We start from the raw sequence: 13,964 nt of genomic DNA, 5'->3' as shown, positions 1-13,964 counted from the left end.
TCTCCTCGTCTCTCGTTCCCAGACGCCGCTTTCATGTGCAAGTCTACACGCCGCCATTTTCAGGTCTGCTCTACCTAGCCAGTCTACCGCGGTATCGCCAGCCGCTACCCCTTGGCGCGTGTGGGATGCTCTGCTATTAGCGGTCATCTTATCTGGAGAGCATTCCGCCTCCCGCACCCAAATATTGCCTACAATAAGGAGCGCTCCGTTCCAATATCAATGTCGATCGTCTGTCTTCGAAGTTTTGTTCTTCCACGTATTACTTTTCTGTCACTACCGTCTGCGTCGGGGTAGAGATCCTTCTTGTTGTCGCCCGAATCCTTACTATGTCTTCGGAACCTAACCCTGCCCTGGAGAGTCCCCAACTCGACGCCGGTCAGTCGCCAGTACCGCGGAAGCGGCGCAGGAGAGCTCCGGCTGCCGGGGCCACCGAGGACTGCTTCACATGCCGTAAACGTCAAACAAAATGTGATAGAAGAAGACCATATTGCACACCGTGCATAGAGTTGGGGAAAGAATGCTCTGGATACCGCACGACGTTGACGTGGGGGGTGGGTGTCGCCAGCCGTGGAAAGCTACGAGGTCTTTCCTTGCCGGTACCAAAGTCGCCATCGAACCCATCAGCCACAATCCGGGAACCAAAACGGCGTTCAGCATCTGCGGGTGGCAGTGCTCCGCGCAGCGCATCACGGCCATCACCAGTTGCAGAGGGACCCCGCGTACCCGATGTTCCGTATCTACCGTCCTCGCACCTCAGAGATATACCGGAAGCTATACACAGAAACCCCCATAATAGCTGTACGAGTCCCATCTCGATACCGTCGCCGTCCGCATCGCAGCTGGGGTGGCATGTACCTGCTTTTCGAGAGCATGTAGACTACAACAATCGGATGGCATGCGGCCCTAGTCGTCCACTCTTGCATCCGAGTCCCTTGCAACGGTTACAGACATCGCTGGCACCCTTCTATGACGATGCTGCTTTGTCCGCGTCGACCGGCTCGCTGAGTACGTTCAGTGATAGCGATTATCCCTCTCCATATGAATTTCCGCAAACGCCAGACGAATATCCATTTACTGAGCCACATGCCACCCAATATGCCGACCCCTTCAACAGTTACTGGGGTTCTGCAAGCTCTACCGAAAGCCCCGATTTTCAAGGAGCTCCTCGTTCGTATCCAATGCCTACCGACGAGATGAGCTCCAGCATGCGCTCGGAGCACAGCAACCGGAATGAGCTTGACGACTACGAGATTGTTGAGCCGATCTCCTTCAACCCTGCCGGTTTCTCGGAAATTTTCTACAACGGCGAGATCTCCGTCGGTTCAGGTAGTCTTCCAGAGCCAGCGTATCCTTACAACTTCTCCACAGAGCAGAACTATGAGGTTGTGGACCCTTCTCTTGCTTCAAACGCTTCAATCCCCCGGAGCCTTTATCCAGCACAGGTGCGTCAAATCTCGCATCGGATGCAGTATCTGTTTGATTACTACGACAAGGCCATCTGCCCTGTGCTTGTAGCTTTCGACGGACCTAGCAACCCCTACCGAATGCATGTCTTACATCTGGCAATGGGCAGCGAAAGCTTACAAAATGCTATTGCAGCTCTTTCGACCAATAACATACGCATGAGAAGCGGCCAAAGAACTCAGCAGATACAGAGCCCGAACATCCCTCAACTCGCCTCCCCAGCGCTCACTAACGAAGAGTTCCAAGCGGTTCACGGCGAACCGGGTCCGGAAGAACAAAGCTATAAGCTCACCTCTATCCAACTCCTCAACTCCCAGCTTGCGGACCCGGTCAAAGCCAAGGACGACTCCGTCCTGGCGACGGTGTTGATCTTGTGCCTGTTCCACGTCTGTGACAGTGGCTTCACGAAATTCAAGACGCAGCTCGCAGGCGTGCAAAAGCTCCTGAGCATGCGTGACCGCCGCGTGCAATCCGGATTCCTGGGCTGGGTCGAAATGTTCTTTACCTGGTTCGACGTCATGACATCGACGGTAAACGACCGCGAGATGCAGCTCTCCGGAGACTCGCTCGATATGCGGGACCTGTCGGCGAATCTGGGAGCGCTGGAGCATCTGGCAGGCTGCGAAGGACGTCTCTTCAAGTTGATTGCTCGGCTGGGGCGCTTGAACCTTCTCAGCCAGAACAGGCCTGTCCGCGAGCAGAATGACAGGACGCCTCGGCCGAGCCCACCGCGGCCAAGCCCTTTGCCCAAGAATGGGAACGACTTCTTCAGCATCAACTACAGCCGCCTCGATGGCAACGGCTGGGGCACACCTATCACCGAGTCACCTCCTGCCATAGAGCTCACCTCCAACGTCGACCTCCGCCACGAGTTCTGGTCCGAATGGCGCGACATCCGCGACCGCCTTCAAGAGTGGGAGATGGACTCTCCGCCCCCGGCACCGCTCTCATGCTCCGCTGCCCCTCCAGCACTGTCGCCAAGCCAGTGCGATCTCCTGCACATCAGCGAGTCGTTCCGCTTCTCCGCATTGCTCTACATCGAGCGGCTCGCGCACCCCTCTCTCCCGCCCTCCGCACTCAACTTCCAGAGTCTGGTCGCCCAGGCCCTGTACCATATTACCCAGATCGGCGTCACGAGCTGCGTGAACAAGTTCCTGCTGTGGCCGCTCTTCATTACTGGCACGGAGTGTGTGGATGAGGGGCACAGATCTATCGTGCGCCAGCGGTGCGTAGAGATCCAGAGGGAGAGCGGTTTCTTCAATAACCTTAGTGGACTCGAAGTGCTGGAGAGGACGTGGAGGGAGGATGATGTGGGTGGCCCTGCTCTCTATGACTACGGCACTAGGCGGAATAGGCAGGCTTTTAGATGGAGGAAGGCCATGGATCGGACGGATGGGGAGTACATTGTCATCTGAGCTGAAGGTATCCTTGTGAGCATAAGTAGCGACGGGCATTGCTGTGTGGTATTGTGAGCGGTTCAGCGGGAGTGCATGGTGGTGCTGGGTTCTGGTTCTCTTGCATGTATATGGTATGCGCGTTGGCGCTTGATCTAGTACTTAAATAAGATACATCCCACTCAACGTTCAGTAAAGTAAGGCTTTCCGTGGTGCACTACAATTCCGTTATGGTGATGAAACCAGAGAAGTGAAGTGAACCCGTATTTTGGATTCCATGTTAATCCAGCGGGGATCGATTCCGTCCTTCTAAGCTCATTCCTTCCTGCTTTGACCTTCCTTGACGATCTCACTAGTTCAAGGGATCATCGAAGGATTGGGTCTCCCTAACATAGCCCCTGATCCAGTGGCCCCCAATCCCAGAAAACAAAGCACCGATTTCTGTTTACCTCTGAAGGATCTCTACGGATATAGCCCAAGTTCAGAAGAAGAAGCAGCAGCAAAAGGGTAAAAACATACAGCAGCAGGTATTCGCTAGTGGTCACCCACCTAACTACTAATCCACCGATTCAAAGCTTATGTAGTGGCAGAGCGAACGGGATGCCCAGTATTCTGTGATCTATGGCCGTATGTGGCAGAGGTTAGAAGATGTTGCAATAAATAACTGCTTGGAGCGGTTTTGTTAGACTTCAGGCGGAACAAAACGGGAAACTTTCCTTGGAGTCCATCGTCATTTCTCAATCCAGAGCCTCAGATCAAAATCTATGATTGGATTTGATAACGGCTTGAGATACGATGTTGCAGGTTGAGGTAGAACATTGCTGATTGCTTTACCCATTAAGCTCTAACACTTGGTGTACCAACCTCGACTGCTTAAAACTCCTAAGCATCCAATCCAGGCTGGAAGGGGGCAGCGAAATGGCTGTGCGGTGGCAGTGGAGAGGGGAAGTCTATAGCTCAGTGACGTGAGACGGTAGTAATCTCTTTACAGCGGCTCCATGTGCGGAAAATATTTGAGTCCGGGGATGCCAGTTTTTCTGTTCTTCCGTTCATATCTGCATCGTCTCATGACCATCATATCCTCATCACCATCGCCCGCCAGCCTATATACATGCCCCTTTTGGTTCTTCTTTCCATAATCCCGGCCAGTTTTCGTCATGCAGTCACCATCTATCACCCCTTATCCACCCCTTCCATCAATCCTGATTCGCCCCTTCCATCACTCCTAGTCCACTTACAACTCCTCTGCCTCCTCCTTGCCAGCAACCATACCACTCAACGGCCCCTTCTTGACCATCAGCGTCATGACCTCGTACAGGATGTCCGCGGCCGCCATGGTGGTGTGCTCGGCGTTGGTGTCGTACGCAGGCGCGACCTCGACGATGTCGGCTGCAATCAGGTTCACGCCTTCCAGGCCGCGCATGATGGTGCGTAGCTCGCGGGTTGACCAGCCGCCGGTCTCAGGGGTGCCGGTTGCGGGAGCGACTGCGGGCATTGTGTTAGTCACGGAGCTGCATTCTTACCTCTTGGTGCTTTATGGGGCAGAGGCAGGGGCGGCGGTTAGTTTTTAACTTTTGGGCAGAGGAAGGGTGTGGAACGGGAAAGTCAGGAAGCGAGAAAACTTACAAGCCGGATCCAGCGTATCGATATCAATGCTCAAATACACCGGCTTCTCCGTCCCGACCCTATCCTTGATCTTCTTGATGATGCCGTGCATGCCAATCGTGTCGATCTCGCGGGCCTCGACAATCTCGAAGCCGCAGTACCCGTCATTCTCATAGTCCGAGAGGCCCGACAGCGTCGTGCGGATGCCGGCGTGGATGTTCGAGTCGTTGGCCAGCAGGCCCTCTTGGCTCGCGTGGTAGAAGTACGTCCCGTGGTTGATCGAGGCTTGGTGGCTGGGCGCGCCGCCGAACACCTTGGGCTTCCAGGTATCGCTGGGTCGGTTAGCGCTGTGCGTGGGTTTGGGGTTACGGAAGCGGGTTTGCTCGGGGGCTAGAACATGGCGAGGGGTGCGGGTAGGGACTCACAGATGGCTGTCAAAGTGGATCACGCTCACAGGTCCGTACTCCCGGTTGATGCTTCGCAGTAGTGGCAGGGTGATGGTGTGGTCGCCGCCGAGGGTGATGACGCGCGGGAGCGTCTTGCCCTTCTTGGAAGGGCCTTTTTTGCTGGCATCGGTCTTGGGCGCGCGGGACAGGATGCTGTTGTGGCCCTCCTCGATCTGCTTGATTGCGTAGGCATTGTCGTACCTATGCACCGTTGTCAGCCGGACATGTTAACCCAGCAAGCCGCTTCAAAGGTTGAAAAGCCACTGCCTGCTCGTTCTCGCACACGGCTGAAGATAGCCGCAAAATGGGGACACCTACGAAGTCACGGGAATATCACCGCAATCGATCACCGTAGCCCAGCTGTTGAACGGGTTGGCGGCCAGAGGGACGTTGTAGCCACCGCTGAAGCGAACCTTGCGTGAGCCTTATGCGCCCAAATCAAAAGTAAGCTTTCTGGGCAGACATACTAGAGATTCAGGCGGCGAGAACCTTGTCTAATGCCGCTGGGCCCGAAGCGGGCGCCGGGACGGTACGAAGTGCCCGTGTCGAAGGGAGCGCCTGCACGGGAAGCGCGTTAGCCTGAGGTTGTGTTTCCATGCCTGGGCCTAGAGAGCGTACCGATGAAGGCAATGTCGTACTTGACGGCGTCGCTAGCGAGGCATGGATGGTACGTTATGCGGCCAAAGGTCGAGATGCCGGAGAAAACGGAGTCGGCCTGGTTTGCTGCTGTCAATGGGTGCACAGTGGTGGGCTGAACTGGTTCCACAAACTTGAGTGCCGCCATCGCCAGGCAGAGTGTTGTACCACAGGCCGTTATGCGGGCCTTCGATGGGCGCTTGATCTTTATCGTGATCACCATGCGCAGTGACACCAGCCACAACAGCTGCGAGAGCTGCGAATGCTTTCAACATGATTGCTACCGCTTGTAGTCTTCTTCCAGCAGCTTTAAAAGAGCAATTGGGGTGAGAAAAAGAAGAGGAGGAAGAGAGTGAAGTGAGATATAAACGGACGTGAAGAAAGCAACTAGGCCTTCACCAAAGTATTTTGACCTGTTCTTCTTACCTAAAGTGCGCGTCCCAAGCTATCCAAAGCTCTCCCCTGTCTGTCCACCATGCCGCAGAAGCTGGCTGACGTTGTCCAAGTCTGTCATCGGCCTTGGTGACCGCCATTGGAGTGGCCGGAAGGTTGGCCGCGATCAACTCAGCATGGTCGTCCTGCTCCACAAGTGCCGTCTCCAGGGTGCTAACACTGCTTCCCCCGCCATGGCGACAAGGAACAGGACAGCTCGTTCCTTCGAGCTGCAGCAGAGACCGCAGAGACGTCTGTCCTCGAGCTGCCCCTGGAGCCGCAAGCCAATGAGAAGCTAGGGCTTTGTTGCGTAAACACAACGGCCGGGCTTATCTGCAAGCCAGCTGCATCCTGCGAACGATATCACAGACGATCCAACGTCCGATTCCCAATCTCGAAAGCAGCCGATGCAGCTCGCCCTTGGTGCACCTCCCACCGCTGCGGCCGCTGCAGTTCATGATTCAAGGCGCAAGTTCTTACGTACTCGCCTTGTACGTAAGACCGCTACTGTTAGGTATGTGGAGTGATATACTCGTTCGACCATCTATTTACCTCCTGGCGCGGAAGACGCGTGGAGCGACCAGCCGGTGTTTTATCTAGAGATACAAGTGCTCTAGGCTGAGGTGCACTTAAAGGCCCTCTTCCATGGGTAGACGCACGAGCAAACAGCTGCAGATGGGCTGCGTGCTGGCAACGGAACCGAGCTGTCAACGTCACGCAATCGAAGCCTCGCGTGGCGAACCAGATGCGCGGGCTGCTGATCGCCGGGCCTGGGAAGGCATGAGGGATCGGAAACTTTTGTGCTGCAGCGTGAGGCAATCGACATTGAGAGCAGCTGGAAGACTATCTTCATGAAATAAAGCGCGTAGTCTTTTCGTATTGGAGCTGCCGGTGTGAAATAAATAGCAGGAACTCCGTAAGAAAAGAATCAGGAAGAGATAGGAGCTGTCATATCTATTTATCTACCTTGTCGTTGTCTCGTTAATAGTATTTTGAACGCCCAAGATGTCGTCTACCGATGCCCCTATCTCTAAGTGTTGCGCCGTGTCATCCCATACCATTCAATCCATCATCATGTCCATCTTGAACGCACTCGTGTGTCGAAGCCTCCCTCCGCAAAAGGCCCTCCCCAAACGCAAATCCCTCCACATCTACGTCTACTCCACCCTCCCATCGTCCTCCGCCGCATCCACCGCCCTTGTCATCCCCCCAATCTCCGCGCGCTCATCGTGATCCATCCTCTCAAACGCCTTCTCAACCTGCCACTCCCAATCACTCCATGCCACGATCGCCCACTCGATAAACCCGACCAAATACAGCGCAATGCACTGCCCGACCCACAGCCCTCCAAGCCCCCACCCATGAAACGCAAGCCATATTCCCAGCGGCAACGCGCCGCAGTAATAGCTCACGATGTTGACCGCGGCGCCAATATGCTGTCTCCCCATGCCCCTAAGCGCCCCGCCACACGACCCGTTTAGCCCGTCCGCGATCTGGAACAACGCGACGTAGGGCATGACCTGCGCTGTGAGTGTGACGACGCGGACATCATCGTTGAAGATGCGCGCGTAGAAGTCCTTGACGCCCATCAGCACGGCCAGCACGGCCACGCCGGCGATCATGCTCAGCCATGCCGCCGTGTTCGCCGCGCGCGCCGCACCCCTCGCATTGCGCGCGCCCAGCAGGTTCCCCACACGGCTGGAAGTCGCGACGCCGATGCCGAAGGGAATCGTATTCATCACCTGATCAGTAGTCATGATGACGGACTGGGCGGCGAGGGGGATGGTACCCAGGCGGCCGGCAGCCAGCGCCACGATCTCGAAGGCCCACCACTCGGTGCCGACGTGGACAATGCCGAGGGCGGCGAGGCGCGCAAAGGTGCCCATGTTGCGCAGGCAGGCGCGGGACCAGCCGCCCCAGCATTCGAAGCCGGCAACGAAGCGGGTGTAGAAGAGGAGGAGCAGGAAACTGAGCCAGTAGGATATGCCGGTGGCGATGGGCGCGCCGAGGAGACCGAAGTCGAATGTGTAGACGAGAAGGTAGTTGAGGCCTGCGTTGAGGGGGGAGGTTATTAAGAGGGTATAGGTTCCGGGGCGCATGATCTCTGTAGTGTAACGTGTAAGCTCTATGAACGTCTAATACAGAGGATGTACGGAATATGAACCAAGGGGTGTGATTGGCAGGGGTCGTGTACCTTGTGCTTGTAGATACTTCTTCAGGGCCTCAAAGTAGATGTACCCGAGCCCGCCGGGCACCAGCACGGAGAGGAAGCGGGCCGAGTCGCGTGCGATGTAGGCCTCCTGTCCAAGGGCCTTGAAGACCGGCTCAGAGAAGATCCATAGGAGGGCAACAGGGACGTAGAAGAGTGCCAGCACGATGAATGCCCGCTGCAATATGACACCTAGGTCGTGCTTGTTTTTGCTTCCTGTAAACGTAGCAGACGCGAGAGTGTCGATGGCGGTGGTGCCACCAAGCGCGATAAGCCATCCCGTGGACATGGCAAACATGTACGAGAAGGCAGCCGTCGCGAGTGCCTCTGGGGATAGTCGGCCGACGATCAGGACGGACGCAGTCTGCAGGGAGTTTTGGAGGGTGTATGCGAGGATGACAGGGACGGAGCCTCTGAAGAGGACCCAGAACTCGCGGCGGACGAGCGCGGTGGTGCTTTGGTTGCCATCTTCGAGCTCGTAGACCTCTCCTTCCTCTTGCTCGTCTTGGGGCTTGGGCAGAAGAGAAGTCTCCTCATTGGGCGGGGTAGAGGAGGCCGAGTCGGAAGACTTCTTGGTTGTGTCTCCACGAAGGAAGTTGGGAAGCCATGATTTGGCGCTGGCAATGTCGTCTTGCCGACTTTCCATGGCAGGCAATGGAAGAAGCGTTTCGAGAGCCCAATGCTTGAGAGGCTTAGACGTACAACGAGATCACAAGTGGTAGAGAGAGCATCAGAGGATACGCGGTTTGACTAGAGAGTTGATTCACATAACCAGCAATTGCACTTCCGGAGTGATCCTGAGTCAGTGCTAGTAGTCACAGGCTTCGAAATGAAGAGACGGTGAATTGACACCTTATTCCCAACGCCCCGCTATGTGGGCAAAAGCACCGCAAAGCGAAGGCGCGGAGGCATGGCAGGCAGCCATATCAGCGCCATACCGCAACAGCCGGGGTGAGCACTGCTAGAGGAAGACTAAAGCTGCAGGCTGCTGCAGGGCAACAAGGCCTTCGATCGAAGGACGAGAAAGTTAGGGGCAGCAAAAGAAAGTGCAGGGAAGAAAGGGAATCGATTGGTGATCCTTATCTTGTGAGATGAGGATCTCGTTGACTAAACGGACGCAGTAACAGTTACGCGACCGCAGCGTGTACAAGAAACTTCCGTGTATCTGCGGCATTCATATCAGGAGTGTCGCGATATCAAGGCGATCTTACGTCTTGGGAAAGCAGGCGCTTCAATCGCTGGCGGTGTGCATGCCGCGCACATGTTCGGATGACACGCGGCGCCTTTTAACGTTCTCGAAGTGGTGTGGCAACAACAACCACCCCGATCTTGGCTAATTACAGTGCCGAAAGATGAGTGTCCCAGCAATGCGGTTCGCTTTCGGCCTTCGACTTGGTTTTGTTGGTGTTTGCAGCAGGAGGGCGTCTGGCCGGCGCACGGAAGACGCAGGAAGGGGCGTGTGCAGGTGCAGGTGGTCTCACCAGTGATCCATCGTGCAAAAGCCAAGCTGGGTGCTGCCGTGCGGAGGGTGTGATGCGACGGCTAGCCCTCCGGGGCAGGGGACTGCCTGCCGACTGGGCCAGCCCGTGGCGCGGCAGCGCGGGCGAGCAGCCACTCAGAGCTGCCCGGGGAACGGCCGTCCCGCTGCGATAAGCACGAACCACTCACAGGGAACCCTTGGACGACCGCTAACTGAGGCACACAGGCACAGCAGCAATCTCGTCCCCTAGCCCGGCTTCAACGCTCAATTCACACTGGGCTTCACTCTAACCCCAAGCGAACTTGTAGATGCGAAGCACTGTCCGCCGTGAAGGGAATTGCAAGCCATGTGCGCCAGAGCGAGGGATGGCATCCTTCGCTCAACGGCGCCCAACCCCAGATGGCGGCCGAGATCGTCTCCCTTTTTTTTTTTGTTTTGGCGTGACTTGGGCTCCTGTGCTCTGCCAGTGTGCCAGTGAATCTGCAGCCATATCTGCCACTCTCGCTACTAATCGTGCTACTCCGTGCAGGAAAGACTGCCTGTCGTCACTCGTTACACTCAAGCCTCGCCCGTGATCTGCTTCACCTTCTCTTTCCACTGCCTCTTATTCCCTTATCGTGCATTCCTTTCTGACACAAACGCCATGGCGGACTATCCAACCCAGCTCAGCGAGAAGGGCAGCAGCACCCCCTCAACATCAGAGAAGAAGACACAACCCGGCAACTATGCTGGTCCCGCCGGCGTCGAGGTTGACCTTCCTCCCATGGTCCTGAAAGATGGGATCAGGTTGCACCCTCAGCCGACCAGCGACCCGCTGGATCCCTTGAACTGGACGAGCTTGAAGAAGCATGCCATCCTGGCTGTGGTCATGGCCCTGTAGGTTACGCACACTCTGACAGCATCGCGCCACAAGAGAACTGACTCAGTACCTGCCAGGTACTTTATGTTCACCTACATCACAACCACAACAGTTCCTGCCTTCCCAGAGTTGCAGGAACAGTACGGCCTCTCCATCGCGCAGGTGAACTGGACCGTCGCCATCCCTGCGCTCGGTCTCGCAGTAGGTCCGCTTATATGGTCCTCACTCGCAGACATATATGGCCGGCGCGTCGTTTTCATTGTGGGCACAGTAATTGCTCTTGCTTCCACAGTGGGCGCGGCATTAGCCCCAACCTACAGCGGATACATGGCCGCAAGGTTCTTCCAAGGCTTGGGTGTCAGTCCGGCGTCAACGGTCGGTCTCGCAATTATCAACGACTGCTTCTTCGAGTACCAGCGAGGCGCGAAGATCGGCCTGTGGGTTCTGGCCATCGATCTCGGTCTGCTGATTGGTCCTCTCATCGGTGGCTTCATTGACCTGGTGTCGTCCGCCTGGATCCAGTGGCTGACCGCAATCTTCTTCGGAGTGATCCTTATCGCCGAGGTCTTCTTCATGCCAGAGACACTGTATCCGCGCAACACTATGCTCACGCGCATGCCGTACACCGTCGGCAACGTCGCCGTCGCGGACATCGAGAAGACGGATCCCCTGCCCAGCGTAGCCTCGGACACTGACCTCCCGCGCACAACGGAGCTGCCGTACATTAACTTCAAGCCTGTGCCAGGTATGCGCCACCCGAAGCCTTGGGACTCGCTCGTCCGCTTCTTCCTTACGTTCAGGTTCACCGTCGTCACCGCTGCGATTGGGATCTACTGCGTCGGATGGTACTGGTGGATCCTGTCCGTCATCACTTTCCTGCCCGTCGCATATATCCAGTATACGCCGCAGCAGCAGGGTCTGCTGTTCATCGGCCTCATCCTCGGGACATTGGTTGCGGAATTCGCCATGTCTGGGGCGCTGAGCGACAAGATCATAATGCGGCTGAGCAAGAAGAACAGCGGCATTCGCGTGGCGGAGATGAGGCTTTGGCTTGCGTATCCGGCTGCGCTTCTGAGTGCTAGTAAGTGCGCTGTTCATCGCTCAGGTCTACCATATACTGACTCGCCTTGCAGTCGGGCTCATCGTCTGGGGCATCTCCGTCGACCGCGCTTGGCACTGGATGGTCGGTCAAGTCGCCTTCTTCCTCTGTAAGCCTTCCTCTTCCCCTATCTCCCCTCGCTTGTCCAGCTGACACCCCCTGCCACAGTCGCCGCCGGCATCCAAACGGGCAACACCGTCGTCGCCGCCTACGTTGTCGACTGCTACCCGCTGCAATCCATGTCCATGATCACCTTCTATGCCGTCCTGCTCAACTTCTCCGCCTTCGTCAACCCCTTCTTCATCGCGCCCTGGATCGAGGCCAGCGGCTTCACCTGGACTTTCGCTGCGCAGGGCATCATCACGTTCGCCTTCTCGGTCCCGGCGCTTGCGGCTGTGCACTACTGGGGCCCAGCGCTAAGGGCGAGGAATGGGACTCCGAACTGGGTCAACCCGGAGTTCGATACTATAATCTAGAATAAGCGGGTGGGTGTACATGAGATCAGGGTTGGGTTGGTGGACTTTCGACAGAATTCAGCGCGCCACGCAAGACGGGCAAACACAGAAGGAATGACTGGCTCGTAACTTGTTGTAGGACGTGCCGAAGCTGTACAGACATCTCTTTAAGGTTTTCAACGGTGGCCGTTTTGCTGCAAGATTTTGGACGATTGCGATTCAGACGCCCCGTCCCGCACGCGGGCGGGAGCGGGCAGTTGCTTGTCATATACCACATTCCCTTTGTCAGATGCAGTTTTACACAAGAGCATCTCGCGGCTAGCTATGGACTGGTCGTTTCTTTTCTTCAGCTATGGAGCACTATTACGAGATTGTACCACGAGTTGGTGGTGCCAAGCCTTGCCGCGTTAGGTAAATCCGTGAAGATTTTACGTTTGCGACTAAGATGGCGCGTGTCATGCACCTGTCAAGCTGTCTGAAGCGCGACTTGTGACATGTGTAAAAGATGCCGTCGGCTACTTTTACGGTTTGGGATTATACCACTGGTTCCCTTCGCGGCTATGTGTAACTTTTGCGCGCGGTACTGGGGCAACCACCTGCTGGCAGCCGGGATGCCGGAAAGTGGCTTGCAAGCGGCGAGCTGAACCTCCTGCCAAGACCGGGGTCGAGCCTGTGATGACTCCGGGGAAGCTTACAGATGGGTTCACAGATAGTTTCATCGTTTGACGACAGCTAAGGTTCATATCATCCTACCGGGAGTACGCAGCTTGATATGGGTATATACTGTTGGGGAGAGTTGCAATGATCATCTTGGATGACACCAAGTACACGGTCGTAAGATCACTACATCGACTACACCAAAGCTAGGCTATCGTCGAGTTCAACCTTCACCATCCTCCGGGTGGTGTCTTGCTCTACTCTGCAGCGGATGAACAAGTAAATCCCTTTTTTCGTGGGATGAAATCAGGCCAACGGTAAGATACGGGAAACGTCACACGATCGAGTTCGGATGACTTCTCCCTCATATTTTCATACCCTCTCCATTCACTATACCCTAGCAGTGTCAAAGCAACAGTTCGCGCGCGACAACACAAAGATCGAAGTGGTCCTCTCATTCCCCGCTCAAAGTCATTCCTCCCTCAACAAGACCAGGTTGTAAGAGGAGCTCCCCTCTCAGACGAAATCTCAGAGTGACAGAAGAAACCCCTCGTCCGGCGCTCAAGAGCCCGCCCTTTGGGCAGAGTCCACACCTGTCTTCCTCAGAACCTAGTATTACACCACTACACAGTCCGAAACCCCACCGTCATTCGTCCTCCCACCAGCGCGCAACAGACCCGGTCAATCTTCCACCCTCGAACTCGGATCCTATCCGTCCGCTTCGCACAGACCGACACGAGGGACTCACAAGATTACTCACCACAACCGACTCTTCCACTTCACAGACGCCGGACCCCTCAAGCCAACAAGCCCGGCCGCGATCCCGTCAGATCTCCACACGCAGTCAACGGTGCACCACGCTCTGGCAAGGCAGGCCAACGATGCAGGGCCGAACGCCGTACCAAAGCATGGAACAAACCGTGCTGCGGAGCCTGTATACCGCAGAACAGCCTACACGAACGCCATCGTCCTGCATAGCCGGACCTGTGTTCTTGAGCAGTCCTCGTGCCGTCGGCGCATCGCGGCGTCTCTTGTTCGGGCGCTGCGATAGCGTGCGCTGAATGAGATGAGCCGGCAATATGTGACCGAGAGAGACAACAGTGCGCAGCGGAACCTGTCTCATGGGCACGGTCTCCACAGGCCGACGCAGACGTTCCGTGCAGAAGATACCGACTGCAAATTGTACGCATCTAGTGTTAATTATTTCGAGCGGTGCTGTTCACTTCAA

At 56.1% G+C, this 13,964-nt stretch overlaps 4 protein-coding genes across 4 annotated transcripts; 2 read left to right on the top strand and 2 right to left on the bottom strand.

Moving 5' to 3' along the window:
- Window positions 1-890: 890 nt before the first annotated feature.
- Window positions 891-2,879, top strand: W97_03966 (uncharacterized protein; the record flags this gene model as incomplete). Its single annotated transcript, XM_007781860.1, has 1 exon — window positions 891-2,879. The coding sequence occupies one exon, from the start codon at window positions 891-893 to the stop codon at window positions 2,877-2,879; it is 1,989 nt and encodes a 662-aa protein (XP_007780050.1).
- Window positions 2,880-4,092: 1,213 nt separating this feature from the next.
- W97_03965 (agmatinase 1) lies at window positions 4,093-5,820 on the bottom strand (the record flags this gene model as incomplete). Its single annotated transcript, XM_007781859.1, has 7 exons — window positions 4,093-4,343; window positions 4,485-4,795; window positions 4,889-5,110; window positions 5,228-5,311; window positions 5,377-5,467; window positions 5,528-5,624; window positions 5,680-5,820. 7 exons carry the CDS (start codon window positions 5,818-5,820, stop codon window positions 4,093-4,095), a joined length of 1,197 nt encoding a protein of 398 aa, XP_007780049.1.
- A 1,314-nt stretch (window positions 5,821-7,134) lies between these two features.
- On the bottom strand, window positions 7,135-8,832 carry W97_03964 (uncharacterized protein; the record flags this gene model as incomplete). Its single annotated transcript, XM_007781858.1, has 2 exons — window positions 7,135-8,081; window positions 8,172-8,832. The coding sequence occupies 2 exons, from the start codon at window positions 8,830-8,832 to the stop codon at window positions 7,135-7,137; spliced, it is 1,608 nt and encodes a 535-aa protein (XP_007780048.1).
- Window positions 8,833-10,429: 1,597 nt separating this feature from the next.
- On the top strand, window positions 10,430-12,100 carry W97_03963 (uncharacterized protein; the record flags this gene model as incomplete). Its single annotated transcript, XM_007781857.1, has 4 exons — window positions 10,430-10,542; window positions 10,603-11,606; window positions 11,659-11,733; window positions 11,793-12,100. 4 exons carry the CDS (start codon window positions 10,430-10,432, stop codon window positions 12,098-12,100), a joined length of 1,500 nt encoding a protein of 499 aa, XP_007780047.1.
- Between the last annotated feature and the right edge of the window lie 1,864 nt (window positions 12,101-13,964).

The sequence above is a fragment of the Coniosporium apollinis genome (assembly GCF_000281105.1).
Source record: "Coniosporium apollinis CBS 100218 chromosome Unknown supercont1.17, whole genome shotgun sequence".
In the NCBI taxonomy this organism is placed as follows: Eukaryota; Fungi; Ascomycota; class Dothideomycetes; genus Coniosporium; species Coniosporium apollinis.
This window is presented reverse-complemented; position numbering and strand designations above follow the sequence as displayed.